Raw genomic sequence first — 15092 nt, forward strand, 5'->3', positions numbered from 1 at the left:
ACTGAGCAACTAAGTGCCAAATATATACATGCTTTTAAACGAGCATGAATGGAGCGGATAATGGAATTGTCCTTGAATGAAATGGATGTTTGTTGGGTTTCACTGCAACCCTTTTAACCTCATGCACCACCTCAGGGCTGCCTCGTATGCTATGATTGGCTATCTAACCACACTCACCTTGCAGCCTTTTTAAGTGTCAGAGGGTTTACTCCTTTTCATATCTTCTCCTGATAATGGGAAATACTATTAGGGTTGTGTGAGTATGTGTTGCAACAGATGAATGAGAGGTCAACGTAAATGAAATATTTTTGGAGCATTCGGGCAACGCTGGTGACATAATGAAAAACGCAGACAAAGCAAAGTGTTTCCAGATTTTCACAGCCTGGTCACCAGAAGAAAATGTTGATATTGCACGCTTATGGAAATGAATATGTTATAATTGCGCATTCTTTACGCACCATATCAATGTTTCAGTGACAGTGATCCAGTGTAGTGTCCAGTCGGCACCAAACATTTAGTGTTATGTTGTAATCCCTCTGTGTTTTCCAGTGGCTTTTAAGGCACCAAATCGGGGTGTTTTGTAGTCCTCCATCTGTGTTTTTCAATTGGCTTTTTGAGGCACTGAACATGGATCTTTTGTAGCGGCCTGTCTGTTTTTCCAGCAGTGTTTTAGGCACCAAATATGGGTGTTTAGTAGCCCCCACTGGTGTTTTTCTATTGGCTTTTTAGGCACCATCATGAGTGCTTTGTAGCAACATGTCAGTGTTTTCCAGCGGATTTTTCAGCACCGAACACGGGTGTTTTGTAGTGACCTGCCTGTGTTTCTTCAGAGGTGTTTTAGGCAGTAGACATGAGTGTTTTGTAGCAAGATGTTAGTGTTTTCCAGCGGCTTTTTCAGCACCGAACATGGGTATTTTGTAGTGACCTGTCTGTGTTTATCCGGTGGCGTTTTAGGCACTAGACATGGGTGTTTTGTAGCGACACGTCAGTGTTTTCCAGAGGCTTTTTCAGCAACAAACATGGGTGATTTGTAGTGACCTGCCTGTGTTTCTCCAGTGGCATTTTAGGCACTAGACATGGGTGTTTTGTAGCGACACGTCAGTGTTTACCAGAGGCTTTTTCAGCACCGAACACAGGTGTTTTGTAGTGACCTACCTGTGTTTCTTCAGAGGTGTTTTAGGCAGTAGACATGGGTGTTTTGTAGCAAGATGTCAGTGTTTTCCAGCGGCTTTTTCAGCACCGAACACGGGTATTTTGTAGTGATCTGTCTGTGTTTATCCGGTGGCGTTTTAGGCAGTAGACATGGGTGTTTTGTAGCGACATGTCAGTGTTTTCCAGAGGCTTTTTCAGCAACAAACACGGGTGATTTGTAGTGACCTGCCTGTGTTTCTCCAGTGGCATTTTAGGCACTAGACATGGGTGTTTTTTAACGACCTGTCTGTGGTTTTCCAGAGTCTTTTTAGGTTCCAAACACTGGTGTTTTGTAGCTAGCTATCAGGGTTTTTTCCAACTGGTTTTAAGGCACAGAATCTTGGTGTTAGGCAGTGCCCCGTCAGTGTATTTCCAGTGGCTGTTTTGTAGCTACAGTGGCTGTTTTGTTTTGTAGCTTCCAGTGACTTTAGGCACCAACTGTGGGTGTTTGGTAGCAAGCCATCTGTGTTTTTCCTGCTGCTCCTTAGTCACCAAACATTAGTCTTTTGTCTCAACTAGTGAGTGTTTTTCTATCTGCTTTTCAGGTACCAAATGTAGGTGTTATGTAGCGACCTGTCTCGTCAGGGATAGTGGAACAAAAAGCAGGTGTTTTTTTGTTTGTTTTTTAAATCAAGACAGCAGGGATTGTGCCCCCCAAAAACATGTATTTTAAGCCTGAACATGATATTTTCCTCACCATAATCAAGTGGTATTACATGTTATTAATTATTGTTTCCTGCTACAGCTCTGCCACTCTGCCTATCACCTTCAAGTGCCTCCTTGAGAACAACCACATCGACAGACGCATCATCCGCTTCGTGCTGCCTGTCGGGGCCACCATTAATATGGACGGCACCGCACTCTACGAGGCCGTGGCAGCCATTTTCATTGCCCAAGTGAATAATTATGAGCTTGACTTTGGACAGATCATCACAATCAGGTAAGGCAGGTTCAATTTAGGCCAGAACTGGCTAATATATCATTTCTATCTTGTTCAAAAAAACTATAATAAATGTCAGCAGGGGAGAAAGGACAAACGAAATGAAATATATTTGCACGCACAGATGAAATCCTCCTGGATCCTTTCCCAAATATCTGCAAGGAAATTACTGCCAGACCTTTTTTAACAGCAGTTTCTCAATTGTAATGAATTTGTTGGATGAATACTAACATCCTACTTATACTATATATGAAATAAAACTGAGTATAAAGTGCGTTCACACTGCAAAGTATTTGGATTTTGTGTATGTGAGAAATGCCCAGCTGTACATCACATTAGCACAAATTTCTCAGTATGAAACATGAGCTTACTGGACATACTCAGCTGCCCCACGGTGCAGTGCTTCTATTCAAGTGTGTTTTATGCTCACAGTGGTGCCTTGGGTGTGAGATTAACACACCAGAACATGACATAATCATCCTCTTCACAATGAGCATGAAGGCTTTAAAAGTTTTGCAGCACACGGTCATGCGCTTCTCAAGATCTGTAACTAGGCAACCACCATGTGTGCTGCACTTCCCTATGACCACAGGGACATCACCACATTGGGGAAAGAGGAGGCTGGATATAAAGGCCAAAAATGCAATCATGGAAAGAATAGCCACCCAGGGGAAAACAAAGCAGTACAACATAATATACCGCAGACAAAAGTGAAAGTAAAAGCAAACCCCAGATTCACTCTGTGTCTCTGATGCCTGCTGCTTACGGTCTAACATACATTTTTAGTATAGATCCTACGCATTGTTTTATAAATGAGACCCCTGGTCACCTTCTTTTTGTAAAGCCCTGACCTCACCTTAGCACTGTGGGGTATCACGGCCATAAACGCCGCGAGCATAGAAAATACAAGCAGAGGCAGGGACTCTGCAGAAAAATACACCGCCACATACTTCTAGTTGGTCATAAGTATGATACGATACGATACGATACGATGCGATGTGATGTGATGCGATTTACCTTTACGTTTAAATATTTTTCAGGTGAGAAAATAACTATCTAGATTCCCAGTTATCCAAATAACACCTGTTTGGAAATTCGATACAATGTTTTTCAGAGATGTGAGAGCTGCACACAGTAGGAAGTACGCAGTACATGCTGATCGAATATGTAGTGCGCTGGCTAGGCAATACGTTAGTATGTGATTCTGAGCACAGCCATTCTGTAGCTGCTGGTAGCTGTAGCTTTAGCTTTAGCATTAGCAAGCCTGATGAACGCCAGGAAAAATTTTGTTGTACGTGAACAAGTTTTATTCCTCTTCTGTAAAGTAAATGCAACATGAGCCCCCAGATAACGGTGCTATATTGAGAGCTTAACAAGATATTATGGGCAGACAAACAGTAACGTTAACTGCAACAAATAGCAGCACTACAGCTACAGTGACACTTCAGTGGAGATTAAAGGAATATTTAGAGGACTAGTTTGGGAAATGTGCTTAGATGAGAACATCAGTATCACTTGGTCTTTTGTTTGGTATCAGTCTACTCATTTAACTTTCCGCAAGCACGTATCAAACTGTTCCTTTAAAATTATCCATAAACAACTCTTTCAGATTCTTATCTCAACAGCAAATTTTATGAGAATGAATGAGAAATAAAACCTCCCCAAGTGTGACAATATAAGCAAGTTTCATCTGGGTCAAAAAAATGTTGCAGGCATACTTGTGGAGTTTTGAGTGTGACGTGAATTAATCTAACGTCACACATTTAGTTTAATTCTGAATTAATAACAAATATTATGGGATTTACTAGATACACATATATGTAAATGTCACACAGATTACGCCTCATATGAGCTTCTTAGTCTGATCTGATTTCTGCTAAATCAGTCTGGAAGCCCCAGGGATGCAGACAGGCTGACAAAAACACCCACAGTCCGCTTCCTACAAGCGCCACCACCGTGTAACTTTTAACCACAGGTACACAAGCCCACCCAGGTCGAGTGAATGTCCTGCCCCTCCTCTGATTTCATGGCATGTCACACTGTAATAACATTAAGCAGACCTCTCCTCACAGCTGCAGTCTGTGCCCATTCCCTCATAATCCCTTTGGCGGTAAAACCCATATGACCTGTATTACTCATCTCCCTTGTCACGCCAGAATTATAATAATTTTTCCCTCTCTCTCTCTGCGTCCTGTTCCCGTGCCGTTTGGCTGCTGACCATGGAGCTGCTCCATCTGCATGCTAACCCAACCCCAACCCCCCCTTTCAGCCCTGCAGAGGGACAGTTTGTCAGTCTGTGCTCAGAGGTTTTGGACAAAACAATCACTCACTATGCTCGCTTTAGCCAGGTTTTGGTTGATTCGAAAAAATGTTGATTCGCAAAACAGGGGATGGAAACAGTTATGTTCGAATTAAGTCTGACGTAGCGCACCTCTCTCCATGGTGATATCCACACTCCGGGTCAGGAAGGCGGTAATGTATTTACAAGCTGGTTGCCAACTGACCGAAAACGTAGAAGAAGAAGAATGCAAGACTTGTTTTGTTTCCAGTTCTGCGGTAAACTCGCGCAAGTTCATAGTTTTCGCCAAAGTCCGTACATTTAATGCAAACACACAGGATTCGTATTTCTTTTAAAGCTATAGTGCGTAACTTCTGTCGCCTCCCAGCGGATAATGCATTATTACAACTAATAAGCTGGCGGCACTTCCATGTACACAGAGTAACACTCGCCACACACCGTATACACAGAGTAACACTCGCCACACACCATATACACAGAGTAACACTCACCACACACCGTATACACAGAGTAACACTCGCCACACACCATATACACAGAGTAACACTCGCCACGCACCATATACACAGAGTAACACTCGCCACACACCATATACACAGAGTAACACTCACCTCACACCGTGTACACAGAGTAACACTCACTTCACACTGTGTACACAATGCTACACAAAGTGGCGAACACCAGGCTGCTAACATTACATTACGTTCATAGCACCATTTCCAAGAAAATAATAAAGTACTAGGTCCAGTACATGTCATAGCAACTCATACTACTTATAATATAATAATAAACCAAGTCACTTACTTATCCAACAGCAGCAAGGCAACGTCCATGTCTGTCCTCAGCCCAATTTCTTCCTTCAGGGCTCTCCACCGAGGAAAAGCAACTGCAATACAAATCCTTGTTTGCCTCCTCCGTCGGTCACTTTGCTTCTTTGCTAATAGACCTTCAGCCGAACGTCCAGGCTTTTTCTTTGTGGTAGGATCCACTTCTGAACCGTGTCTCGGACGCTTCTCCGCCATGTTGCTTTCACTTTCTTCCTGCGCTCTACCTCTTGCTGTGACACTCTCCGCTCATCCTCCCCCTCCCTTCTTGTTGTGAGGAAGCATTTCCTGTGCGCCAGCGCGGGAATGTTGCCAGTCTACACGCATACTAAAAATGATATATATTGAAAAATACTGCAAGATGTTAGAGGAGCCGATCGGCTTAATCAGCATTGTGTCATCTCCTCTAGTAGTGGCTTGGGTGAAAGGACATTTACGGACCTGTAGAAGTTACGCACTATAGCTTTAATGTGCATTTCCAAATGATTCGAATCACTTTTGGATGGAAACATAGCTACAGTGAACTAAGATTCCAAAAATGGAGAAATTCTCAAATAAGCTTTTTTCATGAAAATGATGGCTGAATTCCACTTACCTGCTTTGATTTTAGGATCCCAATATCCTGCATGCTCACTGCCACTCTCATTAGAACACCTGAATAGATGAAAGCTGTTGTTAGCGTTATTAGTAACACCTGTGCTTTTCTTATCACAACAAGTCAAAATGTCTGCTGTGAGAAAGACCTATCGGAGTAAAGATGGACATTTTAAGAACAGCAAAACTATCACAACATCATTTTACAAACTTTCACAACCTATGGAGTATGCTTTCTATGCGAAGCTGAACTAAAAGTGTCATTTTGTCATTCACATTTTACCTCACTGAACACTGCAGCTGCTAGTCTGTCACAACCTTGACTATTTTGTTTGTGTTCTTATAGCCCCGTTTGCACCAAACACTTCCAATATGGTACCTTTGGAACCAAAAGTAACCTTTCAGACATGGTACCTAGACCCTAGCGTCTCCACTGCAAAACAGTACTCTTTAATGTGAGTGGGGTTGTTGTCACTCACTGCTCCATCTAGCTCTAACTGTATTAACTTCTTTATCAGTCCGCACCTCGTTTATCGTCCACAGAACGAGGCTGCATGCCGACATTTTCAGAACAAAATAGATGAGGCTGCAGTGAGAGTTCTTCTCAGGCAAGCTTGGGGGTTTAGTGTTGCTGTACCCCACAGGAACGACGCTCTGCAACACTTTTCTTTCTTCTCCAAGTGAGGATTAGAATATATGCAGTTCATATAATCCGGTTGAAATTAATATTCATTTTATTAACGTTTGAAGATCCACTCATTACTAAAAGTGTATGTCATCCAAGAGACACAATAAAAACTTATGTAATGGTCAAAGTTGTCACACTGAAGTTGAAGGTGTTTTCAAGGATTCATGTCGTCAACCCATATACTGAGTAACATAACATGTAAACGTTCCACCTTGAAAGTTGCTGGCAGTTGACCCAGCAAATGTTACTAATTAGGTTTACTAATTAATTTACTAAAATAGTTTACTAATGTATGGAAAACCCTCCACGGCATGAACAGTGGTTACATGAGCATCAAAACCAGCCACAACTCAGTCCTGAGCAGAGTGACCGTCCTCTATTGACCAATCAACAGACTGCAGTGTTCACAGCTCCACCTTTTAGTACCAGATCTGTGTGCTAGGTACCCCAACAGAGGGGGGACCAAAAATGGGGACGGTACAGAATTTTTCACAGTGGAAACGGAAAAAAAGCTTACCAAACTGAACTGAACTTTACCATACTGCTCTGTGGAAACAGGGCTTTTGTCATTTTCATGTTTTAACAGTTTATGTCAGGTTCAAGATACACAATAACACAGACTCACTGATCAAAGCAGACCATTATTTCTAGTGTTCTGTGAGGAAAAATCGAGTCTGGTTTTGACGAGAACATAGCTAGGTTTCACATTAGTTTCCCATCAGAGAGATCTGTCTGTTTGGGAAGTACTGAGCAAATGACTGGGTAAATGAAACTTGGATTGTACTGCAGGAGTTCTGTGAGAGTTTGAAAACAGGTGTTTGTGATATGTTTTGCCTCTGTGAATTCAATTCATCAAGAATTTTCTTTGTGTTTTGAGTCTTCATTCAATGTGAAGGCATGGGACTAAGTTTTCCTCATGAATTCAGCATAAGACAAGGAAAGTAACTGACACATAAATGGTCTTTTGGTGGGGTGAACTATCCCAGTGTGTAATCAAGCACCAATTGTTTTAAAATTATGAAGAATTTAGAGTGTACAAACTTTAAGTGTGCTGTGCCAGAATTAAAAGCTTGACAGGCCAGCAGACAGTCTCACTTTCCTTCAGTCCATAATGTCATATACCCCTTTAATGAGCACTTGTTCCTGGCACTGCACACCCATGAAACACTTCTGGAAAGATGTCACTGAGTCACTATCCCGCTTCATGGGCTACCGCATCCCATTATCTCCCTCACGGTGCCTCCTAGGAGACTTATTAACATTCAACCGAGATGGAACAAACCATAGACTCCTCCTTGTGGCCCTATCTATCGCCAAGAAAACTATCCTCATGAACTGGAAATCACGGAACACCATACATCTGGCTCACTGGAAAAACTTACTCACTGACTACATCTCCCTGGAATATGCATCCTCCCCTCTCATTAACACAACAGAACCTCACTGAACCTGTGTGGGCCGGGCCTGCGTTTTCTGCCCCCTCTTGGCCTCCCCTCCGCCCTGGCTTCTACCCTGGGCTGGGTCCATGTTGCACGCCTCGCTTTTTTAATGCATCACACACCAGCTCAGGAAAGGAACAAAAGAAAACCAAAACCAAAACAAACATGCGTCCTGTAGCAGACATGGGCGGGGGTCGGCCTGCTCTGTGGCTGTGTGGGGATCCGAGGCAGATCCTTTGCTTCTCTTCCTCCCTTTATTTTTATCTATCCCCCCTTTATTTATTTATTATTGTCACTATGACGATGATGATGATGAAGATGATGGTGATTATTATTATGTGTGTATGTGTGTGTATATATGTTTATGTGTGTATGTATATATACTTTTATTATTATCATTATCATTATTATTATTATTATTATTATTATTGTTGTTATTTTTTTTTCTATTTGCTTATTTTGTTTATTTTCTCTTTCGTCTCCTCCCTTCAATGCCTATGATAATAATGATGTTGTTGATTATTACTACTTTTTATTATCATTATTACTATCATTACTATTATTATTATTATTATTATTATGTATGTCGTTGTTACCATTTATTTTTGTTCATTAGTTACAATACACACACACACCCACAGTCACTAATTGTTGTTTCATCATGTCATATGTCTGTTTATGTATGTATGTAGCCTTATTGTACGTGCCCTTACATGTATCTTGTCTTGTTTCACAATAAAAAAAATAAAAATAAATAAATAAGCACTTGTTCCTGTATGTTATAAAATAATAATAATAATAATAATAATGAATGCCCTCTGTTCCTCTGTCTGTTCTCTCAGCATCACTGCCACAGCAGCCAGTATTGGTGCAGCAGGAATCCCACAGGCTGGACTGGTAACCATGGTGATCGTGCTGACCTCTGTGGGCCTGCCCACTGATGACATTACTCTCATCATTGCTGTTGATTGGGCTTTGTAAGTAAGAATTAATCTTTCTGCTTCATCCTGGGACCAATTCAGGATGTGGTTATGACATTTAAATATCCTCCAGTAGATTTTAATCTGAAACATCTCATCTGGAGATTATACACACTGTAGATCACTAAAATACACTGCAGTGCACAGGTACCATACTTCTCTACATACCATAAACCTGAACGTCTCAGTGTACCACATGGCAGCCAACTCTATAAACGTGAAATACATGTAATGAAATATGGTTTTTGGATTATGAATGTCTTCTTCTCCCAGGTTTCATTAACACTCTGAATGACTTTTATCATTCTATCATGTAGGGATCGATTCAGGACCATGGTCAACGTGATGGGTGACGCCCTGGCCACAGGCATCATGGCTCATATCTGCAGGAAAGATTTTGTCAAAGAAGGGGAGCAGGTGAGAGCCTACAAGGCCAACAAATTGGATTCATGAGCAGCGAAACACACTTATGCTCAGTTCAATACAATACACCCGTTGACCCTTGTATATGAATATTTATCTTAGTTAGAGAGATGGAAAAGTGGCTCATGGTAAAGACTGAATGCTTATAATTCTTTGCATGTAGAGGATCAATTTAATAGGCACATACTCTGTGTTTTGGAGTGTGTTTGTGTGTAGTTCAGCTTCAGACTGATACCAACTCTCACCAGGAGGTCCAGTTTTTGTAGCTATTTCCTTAAACCAGTTCAGACAAAAGATTTGTGATGAGACAAAACCATTTTGCAGAAACGTCTGCAACGTTGCAGAGAGGTGATGGTGTGCAACTCGGCTGGTCAAATCTCCAGCGGCTGGTTTTGATAACAAATAGCTTGTCACCTGTTTAAACAGCCAGTCGGTCTGCTGGTTAAGTCAAAATGGCCGCAAACGTTGTGTTTGCTTGCTGCAGCAGGTGCTCATTGACTGATTCATTGGCAATACAGTCCATCTGATGCTCGTTTTGTTTCTGTTTTTCGCCGTTTCATCACCACTACAAATGCAACTATAGCCAGTATCTCACTATCACTATCCTCATTCATATATTAGTACAGAGAGTTGTTGCATAGAAATGATACACAGTCTCATCTAGTTGCACTGGTGTGAACCAGCAGGTTTTCAGAACACTGCAGAACGGCGCATTGCAAGAAATCACCCATTTCAACTCGTCTCGTCACAAATCTTTGGTCTGCGTGTTTCTGAGGCAGCTTCAGGATTAGTTCAAATTTTGCTTTCGTGTCATTCGCAAAGTAGTGTCTTTCTACTGACTTTGAATGCAACTGCAGGGACTTTAAAATTCACATCTTGTCTGAACATGCAGTCAGGCCAGCTGGTATTCCTGCATCCAGTTGTTATGCTAAGCTAGGCTAATCAACTCCCAGCTCTAGCTGCATGGTTAAATTGAAATTTGCCACCTTTTACATGAATGCCCAGTCAGTGCTGATGGTAAATGTAGTCAACCAAAGCAATTAATTCCTCCGTTCATGCTTTATTGCCAGAGAAAACTTAGTTCTCCTGCTCGCAGGGATGTATCTGCAATGCCTACATGTAACAGGATGTATTGGGTGCAAGCTTATGACACCCATAGCTATTACTAGCCTACTATAGCTATTACTTTGTTGGCCAAAACATAGTGTTAGATAACAAAATTACTAACTCAGTGGTCCTCTGCCCTCTGGCCCTGCTGGTCTTTTCCAGTTTATCTCTGGGGATCATGAAGAAGGTCTCCACACACCTCTGTGCAAGTGAGGAGTAAAACTTTAATGCATAGCCAGCTCACTCAGTGCAAAAGTCCATAGTGCAGGCAGGCAGTCCAAAATGCATCTGAGGCACTCTGACTGTAGTTAAAAATCCTTTAATATTACATGGATAGACCAGAGCGTTTCAACTAGAGAGTCTTCATCAGGGTGTTAAATGTATTGGAAACAGGTGTGCAATTTAAGAGCTCATGTGAGGGTCATGTGACACAGGTCACCTGATGTATTAGTGTAGCCCTACTAGACAAAAAACACATTGACAGAAAGGAGGGTCTCTGCCAGCTATATTCTCTGTGCAGCCTTGGCCTCTCTCAACTGAGCTTCTTAGCCATCTACTCTGGCTCGAATAAATACAGTTAGATATCCGAGTCGGACAAAACACTGTAAAATATATCCATAACATCTTCTGAACTCAGATTCTGGGATGCTGTTTCCCCTGTTGGAAACATAGTTTGCAATACAAGCAAAGAGATTGTTTCATTAATTCACAGCCAGAAAGTAATAACCATTTTCCCCAAAACATTACCTTAAATATGTGCATGTCTTACCTGATCAACAGTCAACATCTAGGTCATATCAGCATTTATTAACATTTATTATGCTTAAAAACTGATTTCATTTAATATATTTCATCAAGGTTAAGTACATTGTCAGAGGAAATTGTATTGAATGCATGCCAGCAAGTTTATCCACATTAACCATCAATGATAATGGTGAATGTGTAAAGAAGTCATTTTCATTAACATGTCATTGTCCCATTGTAAACATTTCTTTCAATGTCACAGCAATTCAAAATCCATGCATTAACTTTTCCACAAAACATGTCACCATCCAACCTTGGATATGTTAGCAGGAAAAATACGCTGATCGGCCACAAAATTAAAACCACTGACAGGTGAAGTGAATAACAAAGCAATGCTCTGCTGGAAAGCCTTGGGTCCCTGCATTCATGTGGATGCCACTTGACACGCATCGCCCACTTCAATACCATTGCAGACCTTCTCATGGTAAGACTATCAGACTGGAGCAAACAAAGAAAGGACTCAGATGCAGGACTCAAAAAACACAAGGTGTTTTACTGAAAAACGAGGTCGGAGCACAAATAATCAGTCCTAAAAAACTAACTAACTAACTAAGGTATCCAAAGGCAGGAGGATTAAGCAGGGTCAAAAATGCAAAAACTCCGGTCTAATCCAAATAAAACACCTGGGGAAATGGCTAGAACACACACTCAAACAACTGAGAACTATCTGGCAACAGACAAAGGACAGCACAAGGAGGACTAAATACACAAGGGAGGAGGGGTAATGAGGAATAGGTGAAACCAACCAGGGCGGGGCAGCTAATCACACAGGGGCATGAAGTAAAGTACCTGAAACGAGAGACAAGGGTGAGTATTAAAATAAAACAGGAAATACTTACAACAAGGAAAACATGACCGTAATGGGGACCTCAGGGTGTAATGACAAAGTGATCAAGGTGCCAAACTGGCCTCCATATTCCCCAGATCCCAATGTGATTGAGCATTTGAGGGGTGTGCTGGTATCCCAGAGGTCCCGTGTTCATGCCTCGAAAGGAAACGAAGCATGGACACTGGAGGAGTCTTGTAGGCGTGGGTGGCAGATTCTGTTGCTAGGTGGGTCATCAGCACATCCCATGGATGCGGGATATTGGGAAGGTAGAGGCCAGGTCGATGCCTTGTGCTCTTTGTGACATTCCTTGGGCCATTCCTGAGCAGTTTTTGTATTGTGGCATGGTGCATTTTGCATGGGGAGAGCTGTTGCCATGGGGAACAGGTGCTTTGTCTGTAATGGTGTTTGGGTGGGTGGTGTGTGTCAAGTGGCATCCACATGAATGCCAGGAACCAACGTTTCCCAGGTGAACATTGCATTGTTACAAGATGACCAATGTGTCGGTGAAGATTCTCAGTCATCCAGGTCATGGTAATCATAAGCGCTATATCATAGAAGGGACAAGGTGTGAATGGGTCCCATCTAACCCTAACGACACACATGATGGCCAGGTGGGTCAACGGCTCACATGTGGCCCTAATGACTCTGAAACTAAGAGCTTACATGTGACCTCAACGACTCTGTAAGGGTTCACACCGACACTGAGTTTAAAGCCTTCGACTTCCCACCAGTCATTTAGAACTGAAGAAGCTTCTTGAATGAGAGGCGAAAACGCAAGCAAGTCCAGTTGCCTACGATACTGCACTTGTAAAGATGACCAATGTTACTTCATCTGACAGAGGATTTAATGTTTTGGCTGATTGGTGTATATTTGAAAATGATACTAATTCCTCCTCATCTCCACGATGATTGTTTCCACCAGGTGCCTCTGATCTGTGAAACTAAACCCATGATCAGCATCCAGCAGATGATGACCTACCAGAACCAGAAGAACGGCTGCTACCAGCCGCCTCCGCCCGGCAGCAAGCAGGACCACATCTCCCCGGACGTGGCTCGCCTGATGCAGCTGGAGGAGGGCATCCGGCCGCTGGAGAAGAAGAAACACGCTCACTCCTCTCACCACAAGAGAGAGCACAGGGACAAGGACCACTGTTCCATTGACATGAACGGGCTGGAGACTAATGTATAAAAGCAGCCGCCCTGCCGACAGCCACTGGCGTATCCACGGCTGCAGGAGCGGCAGGTGAAGAAGACAAATTAAAGATTGAGGTGACGAAGTTCACACGCTTTTCCCCTCCGAGAAGGAGAGCAGGGATGAATGCAGATAACCCTGGGGGAAAAAAAAGACAATTTTTCTTTTTCTACATAACCTAATAACGACCCACATTTGATTGTGTGTTTGTGTGTGTATATATTTATCAGAGATGTATTATGTGGTATCAGCAGTGACAGTGTGCTGCTCTAGCTGACAGACATTTCAAACCGGAGAGCTGTCCGAGGTTTCATTAACATCCCCCCAGATCTGTGAGTCAGCCCATCTCAAAGGAGCATAATACAAACATCAGATATAATTAAAGGAACCTATCCCTCTGTGGACTGTGGAACAGCAGAAACATCCACTCATATCTCTTTTATTCATTCATGATCTGGTTTGGTATGTTTTCATTATTATATTGGTTGGGGCTTTTGTATATTTCTTTTTTTTCTGCTCTCTGTAATGAAACTGAAAATGTTGCCTGTTTGGAGCATTCTTCCAGTAAAATCACTGACGCAATAACGCACACAAACAAAGAGACAAAGTGGGACAATACAACATAACTGAGCTTTAACAAGAGACATTCACTTAAACACAGTTGGTTCACATTCAGGAAACAAAATGTCGCAGATTTTCGGCTACAAAGGGGGATTATTTCCCAAATTTTCTCAGCCACACCTTTCCCTACACTTCTCTTCTCTGCCTTGTTGTTCCAAGTCGAAGTGGGTGCTCTGCCTCATACCTGCAATACTGTACGGTCATCGCCAGAATCAAGACAAAGAGATGATAAAGGTCAGGATGAGAGTGAGTGTTTGCCCTTGTGTTGAAGTCAAGTTGTCTATGCACCCCATTGTATTTCCTCTTTGCCTTAAGCAACCAAAGGAGAAGCACGCGGGACCAGAGTGCTACTGACGTACGCCGAAACAGCTGAGACAAAACGACACAAGCGGACAATCACGGGTCATACTCAGAACTCTTGTCCATATGTATGTGATATACGCTGTACATGTATGTATTTAAAAAAAAAATGTAGATTTTACGATTGTCAGTATGTTTCAAGAGCTGCCATTCTGTATTTGTTAAAAGAAACACTTCACTGTAATCAAAACTTTATGAAAAATGTATCAACTCTGTAAAAAAGAAAACATCAAGCAATGAAAAATATATATGGAAATGTGCAAATAGTAAACTATTGCAGGTACTTTTAATGGTTTGAGAATGTGATGTTTGAGTTGCAAGAACTGCAGGTGCAATAAAGGTTCAAGTGTGACATTTCAAGAACTAAAAACTGCAAAAGGGCACCTTTTATTTAGAAATCTGACGAGCTGCATCTTCTCTCCTAAAGGAATACTTCAACCCCCCAACGACTGTTTGTATATCAGTTACTCACCCCGTGTTTTGTTGAAATCGTGAAGAAAACTTTGGGTTAGGGTTAGCACATGCCTCCACTGTAAGAATCCAAAAACAGATAAATTCTTGATGAATTAAAGTCATAGGGGTCCATGTTTAAAAAAGCTAAATTAAAATGAAACATATGTCTACAAACTCTCACACAACTCGTGCAGTATAATCTAAGTCTAATTTAGCCAACCGTATGCTCAATACTTACCAAACACACAGACCTTTTGTGACACAGAACTGAAAAGACAGTGAAACTTTACCTATGTTCTCTTGAAAGCCAGTCTCTATTGACAAGAACAGTAATTTAACCTTACTGTA

General features: G+C 41.9%; 1 protein-coding gene across 1 annotated transcript in view; it reads left to right on the plus strand.

The window, feature by feature from the left end:
• Positions 1–14636, plus strand: part of slc1a7a (solute carrier family 1 member 7a) — a 76598-nt gene extending 61962 nt beyond the window's left edge. Inside the window, exons 8-11 of the mRNA XM_033649994.2 lie at positions 1937–2131; positions 8818–8952; positions 9273–9372; positions 13041–14636. Of these exons, the coding sequence (XP_033505885.1) occupies positions 1937–2131; positions 8818–8952; positions 9273–9372; positions 13041–13307 (697 nt within the window). The 3' untranslated portion in view covers positions 13308–14636. The remainder of the gene's footprint in view (positions 1–1936; positions 2132–8817; positions 8953–9272; positions 9373–13040) is intronic.
• Positions 14637–15092: the final 456 nt, after the last annotated feature.

The sequence above is a fragment of the Epinephelus lanceolatus genome, chromosome 12, assembly GCF_041903045.1.
Source record: "Epinephelus lanceolatus isolate andai-2023 chromosome 12, ASM4190304v1, whole genome shotgun sequence".
In the NCBI taxonomy this organism is placed as follows: Eukaryota; Metazoa; Chordata; class Actinopteri; order Perciformes; family Serranidae; genus Epinephelus; species Epinephelus lanceolatus.